The sequence below is a fragment of the Sciurus vulgaris genome (genome assembly GCF_902686455.1).
Source record: "Sciurus vulgaris genome assembly, chromosome: 5".
NCBI classification, from domain to species: domain Eukaryota; kingdom Metazoa; phylum Chordata; class Mammalia; order Rodentia; family Sciuridae; genus Sciurus; species Sciurus vulgaris.
Genome location: NC_136465.1, coordinates 180,965,767 through 180,982,710, shown reverse-complemented (window position 1 = coordinate 180,982,710; position 16,944 = coordinate 180,965,767). Strand labels below are relative to the sequence as shown.

General features: G+C 51.5%; 1 protein-coding gene across 2 annotated transcripts in view; it reads right to left on the bottom strand.

The window, feature by feature from the left end:
• Nucleotides 1-16,944, bottom strand: part of MOV10L1 (Mov10 like RNA helicase 1) — a 118,889-nt gene that overhangs the window by 87,523 nt on the left and 14,422 nt on the right. For both annotated transcript variants that reach the window (XM_079142633.1, XM_079142634.1), the window contains exons 10-14: nt 11,746-11,923; nt 11,435-11,505; nt 8,017-8,088; nt 7,654-7,673; nt 2,775-2,833 (exon numbers count right to left, since the gene is read on the bottom strand). In XM_079142633.1, the coding sequence (XP_078998759.1) occupies nt 2,775-2,833; nt 7,654-7,673; nt 8,017-8,088; nt 11,435-11,505; nt 11,746-11,923 (400 nt within the window). The remainder of the gene's footprint in view (nt 1-2,774; nt 2,834-7,653; nt 7,674-8,016; nt 8,089-11,434; nt 11,506-11,745; nt 11,924-16,944) is intronic.

Here is a 16,944-nt window from a genome sequence, read left to right as displayed (position 1 = left end):
GTGGAGGGCTGTGCGGGGTGTGCTGGGTCTAGTCTCCACTAACTGAGGTGGAGGGCTGTGCGGGGTGTGCTGGGTCTAGTCTCCACTACCTGAGATGGAGGGCTGTGCGGGGTGTGCTGGGTCTAGTCTCAATTACCTGAGGTGGAGTGCTGTGCGGGGTGAGCTGGGTCTAGTCTCCACTACCTGAGGTGGAGGGCTGTGCGGGGTGTGCTGGGTCTAGTCCCCACTACCTGAGGTGGAGGGCTGTGCGGGGTGAGATGGGTCTAGTCTCCACTACCTGAGGTGGAGGGCTGTGCGGGGTGTGCTGGGTCTAGTCTCCACTACCTGAGGTGGAGTGCTGTGCGGGGTGAGCTGGGTCTGGGTCTAGTCTCCACTACCTGAGGTGGAGGGCTGTGCGGGCTGTGCTGGGTCTAGTCCCCACTATCTGAGGTGGAGGGCTGTGCGGGGTGTGCTGGGTCTAGTCTCCACTACCTGAGGTGGAGGGCTGTGCAGGGTGTGCTGGGTCTAGTCTCAATTACCTGAGGTGGAGGGCTGTGCGGGGTGAGCTGGGTCTAGTCTCCATCACCTGAGGTGGAGGGCTGTGCGGGGTGTGCTGGGTCTAGTCTCCACTCCCTGAGGTGGAGGGCTGTGCGGGGTGAGCTGGGTCTAGTCTCCATCACCTGAGGTGGAGGGCTGTGCGGGGTGTGCTGGGTCTAGTCTCCACTACCTGAGGTGGAGGGCTGTGCGGGGTGTGGTAGGTCTAGTGTCCACTACCTGAGGTGGAGGGCTGTGCGGGGTGTGCTGGGTCTAGTCTCCACTACCTGAGGTGGAGGGCTGTGCGGGGTGAGCTGGGTCTAGTCTCCATCACCTGAGGTGGAGGGCTGTGCGGGGTGTGCTGGGTCTAGTCTCCACTACCTGAGGTGGAGTGCTGTGCGGGGTGAGCTGGGTCTGGGTCTAGTCTCCACTACCTGACGTGGAGGGCTGTGCGGGGTGAGCTGGGTCTAGTCTCCACTACCTGAGGTGGAGGGCTGTGCGGGGTGTGCTGGGTCTAGTCCCCACTACCTGAGGTGGAGGGCTGTGCGGGGTGTGCTGGATCTAGTCCCCACTACCTGAGGTGGAGGGCTGTGCGGGGTGTGCTGGGTCTAGTCTCCATTACCCGAGGTGGAGGGCTGTGTGGGGTGAGCTGGGTCTAGTCTCCACTACCTGAGGTGGAGGGCTGTGCGGGGTGAGATGGGTCTAGTCTCCACTACCTGAGGTGGAGTGCTGTGTGGGGTGTGCTGGGTCTAGTCTCCACTACCTGAGGTGGAGGGCTGTGCGGGGTGTGCTGGGTCTAGTCTCCACTACCTGAGGTGGAGTGCTGTGCGGGGTGAGCTGGGTCTAGTCTCCACTACCTGAGGTGGAGGGCTGTGCGGGGTGTGCTGGGTCTAGTCTCCACTACCTGAGGTGGAGGGCTGTGCGGGGTGAGCTGGGTCTAGTCTCCACTACCTGAGGTGGAGGGCTGTGCGGGGTGTGCTGGGTCTAGTCTCCACTACATGAGGTGGAGGGCTGTGCGGGGTGTGCTGGGTCTAGTCTCCACTACCTGAGGTGGAGTGCTGTGCGGGGTGAGCTGGGTCTAGTCTCTACTACATGAGGTGGAGTGCTGTGCGGGGTGAGCTGGGTCTAGTCTCCACTACCTGAGGTGGAGGGCTGTGCGGGGTGTGCTGGGTCTAGTCTCCACTACCTGAGGTGGAGGGCTGTGCGGGGTGTGCTGGGTCTAGTCTCCACTACCTGAGGTGGAGGGCTGTGCGGGGTGTGCTGGGTCTAGTCTCAATTACCTGAGGTGGAGTGCTGTGCGGGGTGAGCTGGGTCTAGTCTCCACTACCTGAGGTGGAGGGCTGTGCGGGGTGTGCTGGGTCTAGTCTCCACTACATGAGGTGGAGGGCTGTGCGGGGTGAGCTGGGTCTAGTCTCCACTACCCGAGGTGGAGGGCTGTGCGGGGTGTGCTGGCTCGAGTCTCCATTACCTGAGGTGGAGTGCTGTGCGGGGTGAGATGGGTCTAGTCTCCACTACCTGAGGTGGAGGGCTGTGCGGGGTGTGCTGGGTCTAGTCTCCACTACCTGAGGTGGAGTGCTGTGCGGGGTGAGCTGGGTCTAGTCTCCATTACCTGAGGTGGAGGGCTGTGTGGGGTGTGCTGGGTCTAGTCTCCACTACCTGAGGTGGAGTGCTGTGTGGGGTGAGCTGGGTCTAGTCTCCACTACCTGAGGTGGAGGGCTGTGCGGGGTGTGCTGGGTCTAGTCTCCATCACCTGAGGTGGAGGGCTGTGCGGGGTGTGCTGGGTCTAGTCTCCACTACCTGAGGTGGAGGGCTGTGCGGGGTGTGCTGGGTCTAGTCTCCACTACCTGAGGTGGAGGGCTGTGCGGGGTGAGCTGGGTCTAGTCTCCATCACCTGAGGTGGAGGCCTGTGCAGGGTGAGCTGGGTCTAGTCTCCACTACCTGAGGTGGAGGGCTGTGCGGGGTGTGCTGGGTCTAGTCTCCACTACCTGAGGTGGAGGGCTGTGCGGGGTGTGCTGGGTCTAGTCTCCCCTACCTGAGGTGGAGTGCTGTGTGGGGTGTGCTGGGTCTAGTCTGTGTTACTTAAGCATTGTATTTTTTATGTGGTCGAACCAGGAAAATACCAAGAGCTTCCCAATATAAAAGTAAAAACCCTGGATATTACGTTTTCTTTGTGATATATGATGGAGAGAGTGTTTCATAGTCTGTAGGAAGTCTGGGGAAGCACTGGGAAGAGGTGAGGCCAGAGTGCTACAAGGTACTACCTTTCACACCCAAGTGGACGACCTGTTCCAGGGCAAAGTGCGACCGTCTGCTTGTGGTCCTGGGAGAGAGAAAGCACAGTAAGCCACGTGGCTTGGAGACACGAAGGCCAGCAAAGCTCACAGGAGTGGGCCAGATGGCACAGGTGAATGTTCCCTCTAACACTCATGGTGGCATTTAACAGGCCTTGTCAGGAAGACGAGTTCCCCTTCCTCACCCTCTCCTGCTCCTCCTTCCTCCCTCTTAGGCTCTCCTGTCCCTGGCACCTGCGGCATCATCTCAAGGTGCAGCAAGAAGCCCTCGCCAGGTGGGCTCCCCAGCCGCCACAACTGTGAGAAACAATTTTCTTTTTCTTATAAATTGCCTGGTCTGTGGTATTTTGTTACAGCAATACAAGTTAGACTGAGATGAGAATCTTTTTTTTTTTTTTAGTTGTCAAAGGACCTTTATTTTATTTATTTATATGTGGTGCTGAGAATGAAACCTGGTGCCTCACACATGCCAGGCAAGTGCTCTACTACTGAGCCCCAGCCCCAGCCCTTAAGATGAGAATCTTTATAGCATCAAACTAACGTGTCCTTCACAAAGCACTGGTGAATAAAGGCCGCGACAGAGGTCAGGCCTCGTAAGGCCTTGAAGGCACCCCTGCAAGTGTGAAGAACTGGGCACTTTCCTGGATCTGTCTACAAAAAATCACAAGATAAATTATAAGGAGAGACAGTTTCTGTATCGGGAGAGCTCAGATCCTTCCTTTCTAGGAGAACTTATATTCTAATACATGAAGTGGACAAGCAGCAGCAGCTGAAAGCACAGCCCTGCAGTGTCAGGAGATGCCACATCACTGTGACAACAGAAAGGGGAAGGGTTGGCTCCCTTGAAATCCACTGAAAAGAACCAAGAAGAAGAACATGGAAAATAAAAGTCCATCTTCAGTGAAACAGGATGACATGGTTCCAAAGTGCAAATGAAGAACACGGTCCACAAAGAAAACCTGGGATCTCTTGGGCAAAGCACGGGAGCTGCCTCAGCCTCTCAGAACTTGGGCAGGTGCAGACTTCTGGGAAGGGAAAGTGTGGGCCTGCAGGGCACTGCCCACTCCCTGCTATGTGGCCAGGGAAGATGGTACTCAAGGTCACTGCAGGACCCACCCCCACGGCATGGAGCTGGGGCAAGTGGTCGTGAGGTCTACCTAGGGTGCCTTGTGGACGGCCAGATCTCTGCCCCTGCTGGACTCCACCAGGGCAGGACCATCTCCACCCAAAGAGGAGCATGAGCTGGAAAAGAACCGCAGGGACTTAGCAGAACTGACTTCAAGAAAAACATGCCCACCCAGAGTCTCCAGCCTGCCAGGACAGGGAGAAAAGAGGGAGACCCCAAAGTCTTTTCAGAGATACCATGATGGACTCCAGACCTGTGAGGACCACAGCTGCACCTGCAGCCAGGAGCAATGACAAGCAGGAGGCCGAGCTGGCCAGAGACCCCAGGGACACTTGGAATTCGGAATTCGCAAACACCGCCTTTCATTCCGGGTGTAGAGGAAAGGTTGTTACAAATTCTCCAGCTGAAATGTTTCCTATTACAAGGCTGAAGGAAAACACAAATACCTCAGGAAATGCTGAAGAGGTAACTAAAAAATATTCAAAATCAGTACCTTGAAATAGGACTTGACCAATCAAGTGGCAAAATACCAGAGGCATTTCACTGAAATAAGAAACAAGACAAAGATACAAAGCAACAGAAAATCACTAGAAAAACAAACACAAAAGCAGATGGGGGAGGGTGGAAGGAGGGAGATGGACAGGACAGCAAATGAGAATCCCCAAGGACAGGAAGAGAAAGAACCACTGTCAAGAAGAGGACACAGCGTCCCAGGATGCTAATCCTCCCTGCATCTCAGTGTCACTGAGCACAGGCAAAGGGACCTCACTGCTGGAAGGGTCCCAGGAGCCTGGACGCACAGCACTCACCAGCACCAAGCAAGAAGCCAGGCTCAGAGCCCTGGCTCAGCAGCACCAGAGGGAACTAGAGAAAGGCACTGGACCCAGAGTGAGCAGTGAAATGGGGAAGAGAGAAACGCTGGAGGGCGCCCGTGGCGCTGGATGCAGTCTGGGAGAAGGTCATCAAAATGACAGACTCTGTAGCAGGACTGCTCAGAGGGGAGCAAAAAGCAGACCCGGAAACAGCAGGAGCCAGAAGCAGGAAGCCAGCAGGGCCTGCACAGGAGGAGATGTGGAAAGGCCAACAGGAGACGGAAAAGTCCTGTCAAGAAATCAGAGCTGGATGGACACAGCCTTCGCACACCAGAGCACACTCAGGAGAGGGCACCCCAGGGTCCTGTGTCTCTAAAGAAGTGCAGTGTTGGGCTGGGGAGATAGCTCAGTTGGTAGAGTGCTTGCCTTGCATGCACAAGGCCCTGGGTTTGATCCCCAGCACCTCAAAAAAAAAAAAAAAAAAAAAAGAAGTGCAGTGTTAAAGTTAAGTGTCCCCAGCTGGGTACAGCGGCCACGCCTGAGGCAGTGGGATCGGAAGTTAAAGGCCAGCCTCAGCAACTTAGAAAGACCCTGCCTCAAAGTAGAAAGCAAAAAGAGCTTGGGGGAGAGGGCCCCTGGGTTTGATCCCTGGGACTGGGAGAAGTGTCCCCACAAAATTCCAGCCCCAGAGGACCTCAGGGTGAATTTTACCAACAACAAAGGGAGAAAAGACACACCACACGAACTCCCAGAAAGGCAGAGGAGTGGATGCCACAGAGACACACAGCCTCCACACACAGGTAGATGCAAGTGACAGTCAGGAGGCGAGGCCTGGCAGCACACAGCGATGGTCACAGCCATGGCACCTGCTCCCAGGAGACAGGACCACCACCGCACTACAACAGACAACACTGGACAGGATCCAGCCCAGCCGACTGGGACTCCAGCAAAGGAGAGCGCTGTCTCCTCCACTAGGGGTTGGGGTTCAGCACAGGACCCTCCGCCTCCCACTGCATTGACACGAGAGGGGCGGCCCTGCGAGGTCAGGAACAAGGCAGTGGGCCACCTCCCACCCTGAGCAACCCTGCTCCAGAGGCTTCGGCCACGCCCAGGGCGAGGAACACCACAAAACAAGGGGCAAGACAGGAAGGAGGAAACCTTCCATTTAAAAACGCAACTGCATGCATAGAAAATCCTATGTAATCTGTAAAAAGCTACTAGAACTAAGTGAGCTTAGCAATCTCGCATGATATAAGATAAAGACACAAAGATCAACTGCTTTTATAAATACCGAAAACCAGCAATTGGAAACTTAAGTTAAAACTAGTGCTTGCAATACTTACAATTTCTCTAAGTAGGAATAACTCTGACAAAAGACACAAAACCTGTATGCTGAATGGTACAAACCACCGTAAAAAGAAATGGGAAAGGAATTGGAAGACTCAATATTTAACATACCATTTCTCCCTTAAACTGACCTGTAGAGTTAATGTCATTTCGATCCAAATCCCACAGGCTTTTCGTGGACATTGACGGGATGAGCTAAAACAGGTGGGAAGCCAGAAGGCCTATGAGCCAGACAGCTCCAGAGCAGGACCAGGCTGGAGCTTTGCCTACCTGACTAAACTTACCACAAAGCCACATGCGGCAGACCAAATGTCTATATCCCCCTAAACTCAAATCCCCAGGATAACAGTGTTTGGAGGTAGGGCCTCTGGAAGGCCAGGAGGCCATAAGGGCTCAGTCCTCATGAACAGGACAGATGTCCTTACAAAAGGGACCCCATGGACTCTCTTAGGATCCTGAGTTAGGCAAAGGTTTCTAAGATGTTTCACCAAAAGAGTGACCCATGAAAGAAAATGATTAACTAGACTTCATCGACATGATTTTTTAAAAATATAAAGCCCTAAAAATAATGAAAATACAAGCCATAGTAAAAAAATATTTGCAAAACACCTACCTGATAAGGGACTACGCCTAAAATACATAAACATCTCTGTGAACTCAATCATAAGGAGACAAATTTACAAAGTGGGTCCCAGCCTTGAGACACTCACAATGAAGATCATGTGCAAATGGCGGGAGTCATTAAAGGTGTCCCACCCATCACCGCTGGAGAAGAGCTAACCAAACTCACAACCAGTCAACCGTCGTAAGCTGCACTGGCTTCACCAGAAGCTCAGGCATACTGACCAGCTGCGATCTCCCACCCTCCACCCCAGCAGGATGTGCCCCTGAACATTACTGCACAGGCTGCTGCCCACTGTGGCCCACCTGGCCACACTTCCCTCCACCTAGCACTTCTCTTCCTCCCTGCTGTGCTGTGTCTCACAGAACAGCAGACAGGAGCGCCTGGTGCCCTTCTGTTGTACGTGAACTCCACCTCCACAGGCTCAAAGACCAACAGCAGACAGGAGCGCCTGGTGCCCTCCTGTTGTACGTGAACTCCACCTCCACAGGCTCAAAGACCAACAGCAGACAGGAGCGCCCTGGTGCCCTCCTGTTGTACGTGAACTCCACCTCCACAGGCTCAAAGACCAACAGCAGACAGGAGTGCCTGGTGCCCTCCTGTTGTACGTGAACTCCACCTCCACAGGCTCAAAGACCAACAGCAGACAGGAGCGCCCTGCTGCCCACCTGTTGTACGTGAACTCCACCTCCACAGGCTCAAAGACCAACAGCAGACAGGAGTGCCTGGTGCCCTCCTGTTGTACATGAACTCCACCTCCACAGGCTCAAAGACCAACAGCAGACAGGAGCGCCCTGGTGCCCACCTGTTGTACGTGAACTCCACCTCCACAGGCTCAAAGACCAACAGCAGACAGGAGTGCCTGGTGCCCTCCTGTTGTACGTGAACTCCACCTCCACAGGCTCAAAGACCAACAGCAGACAGGAGCGCCCTGGTGCCCACCTGTTGTACGTGAACTCCACCTCCACAGGCTCAAAGACCAACAGCAGACAGGAGCACCCTGGTGCCCTCCTGTTTATGTGAACTCCACCTCCGCAGGCTCAAAGACCAACAGGAGACAGGAGCGCGCTGGTGCCCACCTGTTTATGTGAACTCTACCTCCGCAGGCTCAAAGACCAACAGCAGACAGGAGCGCCCTGGTGCCCACCTGTTGTATGTGAACTCCACCTCCACAGGCTCAAAGACCAACAGCAGACAGGAGCGCCCTGGTGCCCACCTGTTGTATGTGAACTCCACCTCCACAGGCTCAAAAACCAACAGCAGACAGGAGCACCCTGGTGCCCACCTGTTGTATGTGAACTCCACATCCATAGGCTCAAAGTTGTATGTCTGCTCGAATTCAGGATTGAGTTTAAGAGTTACATCTTCTTCATGAATCTGAAAAAAGATGCGGGATTTACATTAGACAAGTCCTTACGTTAGACTTGACTTCTTAGAACAATCCACCTATGTCCAGCGATTTAGCAATAAAGATTCATTTTACAGATTTATATACATACATATACAAATATATATAGTTGCAGATGGAGAGCGTGTCTTTATTTATTCATTTTTACATGGTACTGATGATTGAACCCAGTGCCTCACACGTGCTAGGCAAGCACTCTACCACTGAGCTACAACCCAGTCCTCATTTTACATATTCCATTAACTGGAAGAATTATGTCTTGAAGTCATTAGGTCACAGAAACAGGAGGCACTGGTCAGTGTCTCCGCTCACACCAGCCACACTTAGCCAGCTCTTCCCCGGGGGAGGTTGAGGAGACGGGCTGAGCCAGGCTCTTGCCTGGGGAGGCTATCCAGCCAACAGCTGCAGCTATGGCCAGGTGTTCCTGTCGGTCACTCCAGACTTGCCCCACTGCTGGCACTGGGAAGGGGTAAAGCCAGATTCTGCATAAAACAATCCTCATATTCTTTCCTGGACAAGCAGGAAAGAAAGGAAATTTCTGAGCCAACATGGGAAGGAAAACTTCAACGTTCTCAGGTGACGAGCACTCAGGCAGGGTGGACTCCCGAGGGCCAGGCTGACACCAACCAAGGGCCCAGCAACTTCAATCTGAGCGACTGAGTGGGCATGAGGTCAATGCAGAGTCGAACACTGGAAAGGACTCTCCGACTCTCAGCAGACGCGGCCACAACCCCCTCAACAAGGAAAGCCAGCTCACCAGAGGAGATTACAAGAAATGAAAGTGAACCCGCAACCAAAGACCACTACCCTCACAGGAAGCAAATCACCAAGAGTGAGGGCAGATAGCCCTCAGCAGATCTGATGCCAGGGACGTCACAGGCTGACCTGACCACTTGCAGGAGCCTAAGAGGCTGTGCATGCAGTGAGGAAGTGAAAGACAAAGACAGACAATACCAAAAAACATGAAAAGGACAGGACAGCTTTACAGAGCCACACAGGGAGGGCAAGCAGGGCATGGCCAATGGACAGTGCTGGGCAGAGGCTCAGCACAGGAGCCCTCTCTCCCTAGGCTCCAGAACTGCTAACCCATAGAGGGCTCAACTCGCCAGCACTGAGTGACGACTCAACATGTCCCTGTTGGGTGGAGGTGGCAATTCGACTTCAATGTGGTAACTAATCATTCTAGATGGGTCTTCTCCACCAGCCACACCATCTGGGACCTGAATACCAACCAGGTGTCCTGCACCATGCTTGGCCAAGAAACTAATGACAGAACCGAGTACAGCATTGGGGGAGACCTGTGGAGTGCATTACCTGAGCAGCTGGGTGGCCCCGTGAGGGACCACTGCCTCAGTACCCAGAGTGCTGAGTCTCCAGGTGGTGCGCTACCCCACAGGATTAGTGGACGGTGCTGAGATCTCTGGTCCTACTTGGAGGCTTTGGTACCCAGGGCTTTCCTCCTCCATGTGTAACTGGATCATGGTTTGAAAGGTAAGATAGTTGCCTGGCCACCTGTAGGCTCCTCATGCTACCTGGTTAACAACTGGCATGGAGCATGGAGCTGACAAGATGAACAGCCCTGTTCACGACTTGGCCACTCAGGACAAGCACCCAGAGGCCCCAGGGTGCAGGCACGTGATCCCTGAAGTGCGGGGCGGCCCCTTCTCCAACCTGGAGTGCAGCTGGCCTGGAGGGCCTGACTGGCAGGAGGACCCTGGCTTTACCACCAGCTGGATGGACAAGGCTGTGGCCAGGTCCTTCCCTACTCATGCTGCTACCCACGCCCCTGTCCTCCCACTCTCAATACTGTATGTGTAGGCAACAAATCAAGGTGCAGGGTGTACAGCCGGGGTGACGGGACTATGGGCGTGACCGTGGGGAAAGGAGGTCAGTGCCTGAAGCATGAGCAAGCTCTTCAGGGCCTGCCTGTGACGAGAGGAGCGGGTTGGCACTCTCGGTGATAAGGACTCTCCTCCTGGTTCCTGTGTCGAACCTCCTCTGAGTGGGGCCAGAAGCTGTGACAAAAGGGGCCTTAGCGCCTCGGCAGAGTGGCAGCCTCACCAGGAACAGTCCACCTGAGACTGGACAGCCCTCTGCTGCCCTGCCACTCAGGCTGCTCAACCAAAGAAAAGGAGGGGTGATACCGCAAGGGCAGCACAGAGATGGAGGGGTGCTGGGGGCCCAGTGTCCCTGTGCTGGAGCAGGGGGCACTCTAGGTGACCTAGGGACGGAAGGCCTGCTTTTGGGGATGGCCGCAGTGCTGGCATTTGACACCAGGTGCAGTGATGCCTGCTGTGCCACCTGTGGCAGGAGGGTGGGCAGGACGTGTCCCCCGAGAGCCGGCCGCACACTCGGCGGCTGCCCTCGCCTGCCCCTGCCTGGTTGCTCACCTCAGAGGCAGCTCTGGGAGCTGCCTGCTGTCTTGGAATCAGCTTGTGCAGGTGGGACCCCCAGTGCCTCAGCTTTGTCCACCCACCACAGAGCCACTGGCCTCAAGCGCTGCCCAAGTCCCTGTGTCTTCTCCAGGGACCTCCATGCCCTCTATACCCAAGGCCGCCTCCTCTTCTCACGCAGATTCACAAGTCCTCCTTCCACCCTGCCACTGGGGGCTGAGCCCACGAACCCGGAGGAAGCTCGACCTGCAGCCGGAGGTTAGGGTTACCAGAGCGAGCAGGAAAACCCCTCGCTCTCCACTTGGGGACAGCACAGCCCCCATCCTGAGCACAGGTCTCCTCCGAGCCCTTGTCAGGTCCCCTGGTTCTCACAAGTCCTCCTCCTCTGAGAGTGAGGAGTCAGCTCTTTAGTCAGCTATTTTGCTGCTGTGACTAAATGATCTGACCAGCACAATTACAGAGGAGCAAAGGCTTATTTGAGATTAACAGTTTCAGAGATCTTAGTCCATAGAAGGCTGACAAAGTTCCTCAGGGCTCGAGGTGAGGCAGGACATCAAGGCAGAAAAGTGTGGCAGAGGGAAGCAGCTCACATCATCAGGAAGCAGAGAGACTCCACTCTCCAGATACAAAAAATGTACCACAGTCACGCCTCAATTCCCACCTCCTCCAGCCACACCCCATCATTCAATTAATCCCTGATGGGTAAGAGTCTTACCACCCAGTCGTTTCTCCTCTGAATCTTCCTGCACTGTTTCACATGCGAGCTTTTGGGGACACCTCACATCCAAACCACATCAAAGATTATTTAAAGATTCACTTTGTCTTCACACTTCACAACAGGCAGCCAAAGCCCAAGGGAGTGCCTTTCCTGAGAGTGGACAGGTCAGTCCAACCTGCACCCTGCAGAAGGGAGTCATCTTACCTCAATCACATAGCCGATGTATTCAATGACATGCCCGTTGTACTCTTGAGATTTTAAGATCAGTTTGTCACCTAGTCAAAACATAAAATGTCATGTGTCAAACTAACGCAAGATCACAAATGTCTCCTGCTGCACTGTGACACCAAGCCCTGAGAAGTGGGATGAAGGAGGACAGTCCTGGGATCAGCTCCTGGACAAGGTGAGCTGATAACGTGGCACGCTTAACACGCAAGGTGTTAATGGTGTCCAACTGGAGTGCTCTGTCAACAGACGGGACAGACAGCGGGAGGGAGCCCCAGGGGCAAGCACACCTGCGTACAGGGAGGGCCTGCTCTCTGCCAACCCCGGGACCTCCAGCACCAGCAGATCCCCGTTCCTCTTCAGGGTGACTCCGCTCATGTTGTACTCCTTCAGTTCTATTTCTGCATGGATCTCCTCCAACCACAGCAGAGTAGAGAACTTCTCCTTATAGTTTGACATGTTCAAAAGCTGAAAAAACAATGGTCAAGTCCGTGAGAGCATAGTAGCATGTCCTGCATGCCCACATCTAGGGAGCAGCAGCCAAGACTTGGTTGGTAAGGACTACAAAACACTGTTGAAAGAAAGAATAAATAAATGGAAACATTCCATGTTCATGGACACTTAATATTAGAACAGTTGATGTTGTTAAAATGTCTATGTTAACCAAAGTGATCTATAAATGCAATTGCTATCACAATTCTAAGGACACTTTCTGTAGAAAAAGAAAAACTCTAGAGTTCATAGACTATTTCAAGGGATGCTGAGCAGTCAAAAACATCTTGCAAAAGAAGAACAAAGCTGGAAGACACACACTTCATAATTTCATGACCTACTATGAAGCCAGTCCTCAAAACCACACGGTACTGGCATAAAGACACACAAACCAGGGGGCAGAACACAGTGCCAGGAATAAACCCCACTCATGAGAAAAGGATCTCTGACAAGTGTACCAAGACCACTCCCTGGAGGAAGAGACTCTTCCAACAAATGGTGCTTAGAAAACTATATCTGTGTGCAAAGAATAAAGCTGGGCCCTTACTTAAGCATCTACAAAAACTAAAACAGAGTGACCTAACTTTAGACCTAATACTATGAAACTCTTAGAAGGCCTCGGGCAACAAGTTACAACACCAGACAGGTGACGGCTTCTTCTAAGTGACGCTAACGGCACAGGCAGCACGAGAAAACAAAGTGGACCACATGAGCACTGAGGAACCCTGGGCACTGAGAGATGCTCACCAGGTACCTGTCATCCCAGGCCCTAGGGAGGGTCACAAGAGACTGGCTTGGCAACTTAGCAAGACCCTGCCTCAAAATTAAACACAGAAAAAGGGCTGTGGATGCAGAGTAGTGGTAGAGGCCTGAGTTTAGTCCAGCACCACACACACACAAAGACACTCAACGGAATTGAAGGGTGATCCACAGATGGGAAGTAAATACCTGCACGTCATATATGTGGTAAGGGGTTAAGATCTAGAAGAACGAGGGCTGGGTTGTGGCTCAGTGGTAGAACGTTTGCCTAGCATGTGTGAGGCACTGGGTTTGAGTCTCAGCACCACACAAATTAAAGAAATAAATACAAAGTGAGGAGACAGTGTGTCCAACTACAACTAAAAATATTTTTTTAAAAATGAATAAACTGGGCTGGGGAGATAGCTCAGTCGGTAGAGTGCTTGCGTTGCAAGCACAAGTCCCTGAGTTCGATCCCCAGCACCACAAAAAAAAAAAAAAAAAAAAAAAGAATAAACTACTCTCTCTTAAAAAATAGAAGGAGAAAAATGTATATATAGAAAGAACTCCTCAACTCAACAACAAAACAAACACACACACGCCCAATTCAAAAACTGGCAAGAGACCTGATGAGACAGTTATCCAGAGAAGACACACAAATGCTCAACAGGTATATGAAAAGATCTCAACGTCACTAGTCATTAGGGATGCAAATCAAAACCACCATGAGATACCGCTTCACACTCCAAGGATGGCTACAGCAAAACAAACACACACCAACCCCCCGGAAAATACCAAGTGTTGGTGAGGATGTGGAAAAACTGGAACACTTTTTCCACTGTGTGGAAATGGTGTAGCTGCTGTGAAGATAAAATATGGCATTATATATTTCCTCAGACGATTACACATAGAACTTCCATAAGATCCAGCAATTCCACTTTTGGGTATAATGAAAGCAGAGTCTGAAAGCAGAGTCTTAAGAGATTATTTGTATACCCATTTTCATAGCAGCACAATCCACAGTAATCAAAAGATGGAAGCCCACGTGCCCACTGATGGAAGAGGGGGTAACAAAACATAGCCTCTCCGAACAATGGCCATGCTACTCAGTCTTAAAAAGACACATGTTCCAGGTTGGAGGGACTGTGGGGCCCTCCCTCGCTGAATGCAATAAGCCAGTCACAAAGGCCAATCATGGCAGGACTCTGCTTACATGAGGGCCCCAATGGTCAGATTCCTAGAGCAAGAAGTTAATGGTAGTCACCAGGGAACACGGGGAAAGAGGGGGGAAGTTGTTCCATGGGACAGAGTCTCAACTTCACGAGAGGAAACGAGCACCGGAGACAGATGGCGGTGATGGCAGCATAGCCCAGGAATGTGCTCATGCTGTGGAGCACGCGTGTGAGTAGGTTAGGGCAGCGAATGTCATGCTGTGTGTATTTCACCGCAATAAAAAATTAATGGAGGGCCTGCACTGGGTGTTTCATCATGCTCTATTCTCATTTCTTCCTTTTTGTACCAGGGACTGAACTCAGGGGTACTCCATCACTGGGCCACATCCCCAGCTCTATTCTGTATTCTATTTAGAGACAGGGTCTCACTGAGTTGCTTAGCACCTTGCTTTTGCTAAGGCTGGCTTTGAACCTGAGATTCACCTGCCTCAGTCTCCCAAGTTGCTGGGATTACAGGCATGCATATTGTGCCAGGCATTTATTCTAATTTCTAAAATTGGAAGCAACCGAGATGTCCTTCAGTAGGGGAGTGGATAAACAAACTGGACCATCCAGACTGGGATATTTTTCGTCGCTGGCTCTTTGCGGTTCCAAAATCCATGGATATTTGTCACCGCCTGCAGCAACAACTTGCACGGGTCATATGGGTGGTGGAGTGGAAGCTGAGGCACTTCTATCTTTCTCTTTAGTGCACTGCTTTCTTGCTTGTTTATAGAGGATAGAGAAATGAGGTTTACTTGCTTTGAGAGGAGAGAGAGAGACTTTGCTTAAGAGAGACCTTGAGAGAAGGACAGGCTTTGCTTAGAGCTTAGAGGAAGAGACTTGCTACGCCTTAAAGTCCTGCATCCTGTGAACTAAGGGTACGTCCACCCAAGGTGCCCTAGCGATGCGTCTCAGTTCTCCGTTCCGCGATCTGCCTTCCGCAGCTGCCCCTACTCGCTGCTGTGTTCTTTCTTCTGACTTTTCTGCTAATGGCTGCTGTTCGTCCCTACTAGCTGCTGTGTTCCTTCTTCTTTGCTAATGGCTGCTGTGGCGTGTCTTCTTCTCTGGCTACTTCTAATGGCTGATGTCTGTCTGTCTCGCTCCGCCTAAGCTTATATCACCTCCAGGAGGCGGAAAGCAGGGCCACGCCTCCCACGCAAAGATTAGGCGAGATGCTCCGAGCAGGCAATTAGTGCTGGAGAACACATGTGCATACATTGTGTGCGTGGCCGAGAAAAATCACCTGAGTGTGCTTATGTCCATTAACCTCCTCGCTGCCGATGTGATCAGGCGCCATCCCGGCGCCGCCAACATGGCACAGCCCCCAACATTTTTCAGCATTAAAAAGAACAGGGGCTGCCAGCCATTTAAAGACATGGAAGAAAATCAGGCGTACCTCAGAAAGTGAAAGACGTTCACCTGAAAAGGCTGCACACTGTGTGGTTTCACCCACAAGGCATTCTGGAAAAGGAAAAACTATAGAGATATGAAACATCTGTGGCTTCCATGGGCTGGGGGAGGGCGGAACAAAAAGGCAGAGCCCCAAGATTCAGGGCCCTGAAACTGCTCTGTGTGATTCCGTAACGGTGCTTACGTGACATTATACTTTTGCTTTTCTGTACTGGGGATTGAACCCAGGGGTGCTCTACCACTGAGCTGCATCCCCAGCCCTTTGTATTTTGACACAGGGTCTCCCTAAGTTGCTAAGTCTGGCCTGGAACTTGTGATCCTCCTCTAGAGTCGCTGGGATCGCAGGAGTGGGTCACTGGACTCAGCATGACTTTACCCTTTTGTCCAAACCTACGACATGGACAACATCAAGAATGACCCTGGTGAACTGGGGGCTTCGGTAGCCAGGGCACATCAATGCAGTCCCATTAATCTCAGCTGTGCACCACCTGGTGGGAATGTAGACGGTGGGAGAGGCTGAGCATGGCGCAGGGGCGATGTGGAAACGTCTGCACCTTCCTCTGCAAAGCTAGAACTGCTCTACAGTACCATCTACTAAGAAATGAAGGTGAAACAGGGCTTCTTCAGACTACAAAGGTTGAAGGAATCAATCACCAGTAGGCAAGCATGACTTGAAACGTTGAAGTCCTTCAGGCAGGAGGACAGTGGTCCCAAATGGAAATTTGGATTTACACAAAGGAGTGAAGAGCACTAGGGGCTTGGTGGCGGTGCACACCTATGATCCCAGCAACTCGGGAGGCTGAGGCAGAAGGATCACAAGTTCCAGGTCAGCTGCAGCAACTTAGTGAGACCCTGTCTCAAAATTTAAAACACAGTAAAATAAAAAATAAAAAACCACAAAATAAAAAGCTTCACCAACTAACTTCACCTAACTGACATTCTTGAGACAAGATAAATATATAAGTAATACTTATTCAAAGAGGCTGCACTATCAATAAATGCAAAGGGATTCAAGTCATGGAAGGTATGTTTGATGGCCACGATGAGAATCAAGTTAGCAAGCTCCACATATCCAGAAACTAAACATACTTTTTAAATAACCAGGTCAGAAATTAGTAGGAAAAGTAAAAGACATTTTGAATTAAATGAAAATACAAATATAACACATTAAGATTCATAGGATAGGGCTGGGGCTGTGGCTCAGAGGTAGAGCACTTGCCTGACACATGTGAGGCACTGGGTTCGATCCTCAGCACCACATAAAAACAAATCAATAAAATAGAGGTATTGTGCCCACCTACAACTGAATTTTTCTTAAAAAAGGAAAGTCACTTTAAGTTCCTGTAGTATTTAAGCATTAATAAAAACATCAAAACTCTTTAAAAAAAAAAAAAAAAGATTTGTAGGATACAGCCAAAGTAGTACTTAAGAGGAAATTTTCTAACACCTGTTAGACAGGCGTTTTAAACCAAATTACTTTAGATTCTTTCTTTTAAAAAATACAATAAAAAAGAGCAAAAGAAACCAAATAAACCATTGAAAGGAAAAAGACAAAAGTAAAAACAGAAGAACAGAGTGGGTTATTCACAAAATGGAAATCAGAACAAGACAAAACCAACAAAAGCAAAGCGCTAT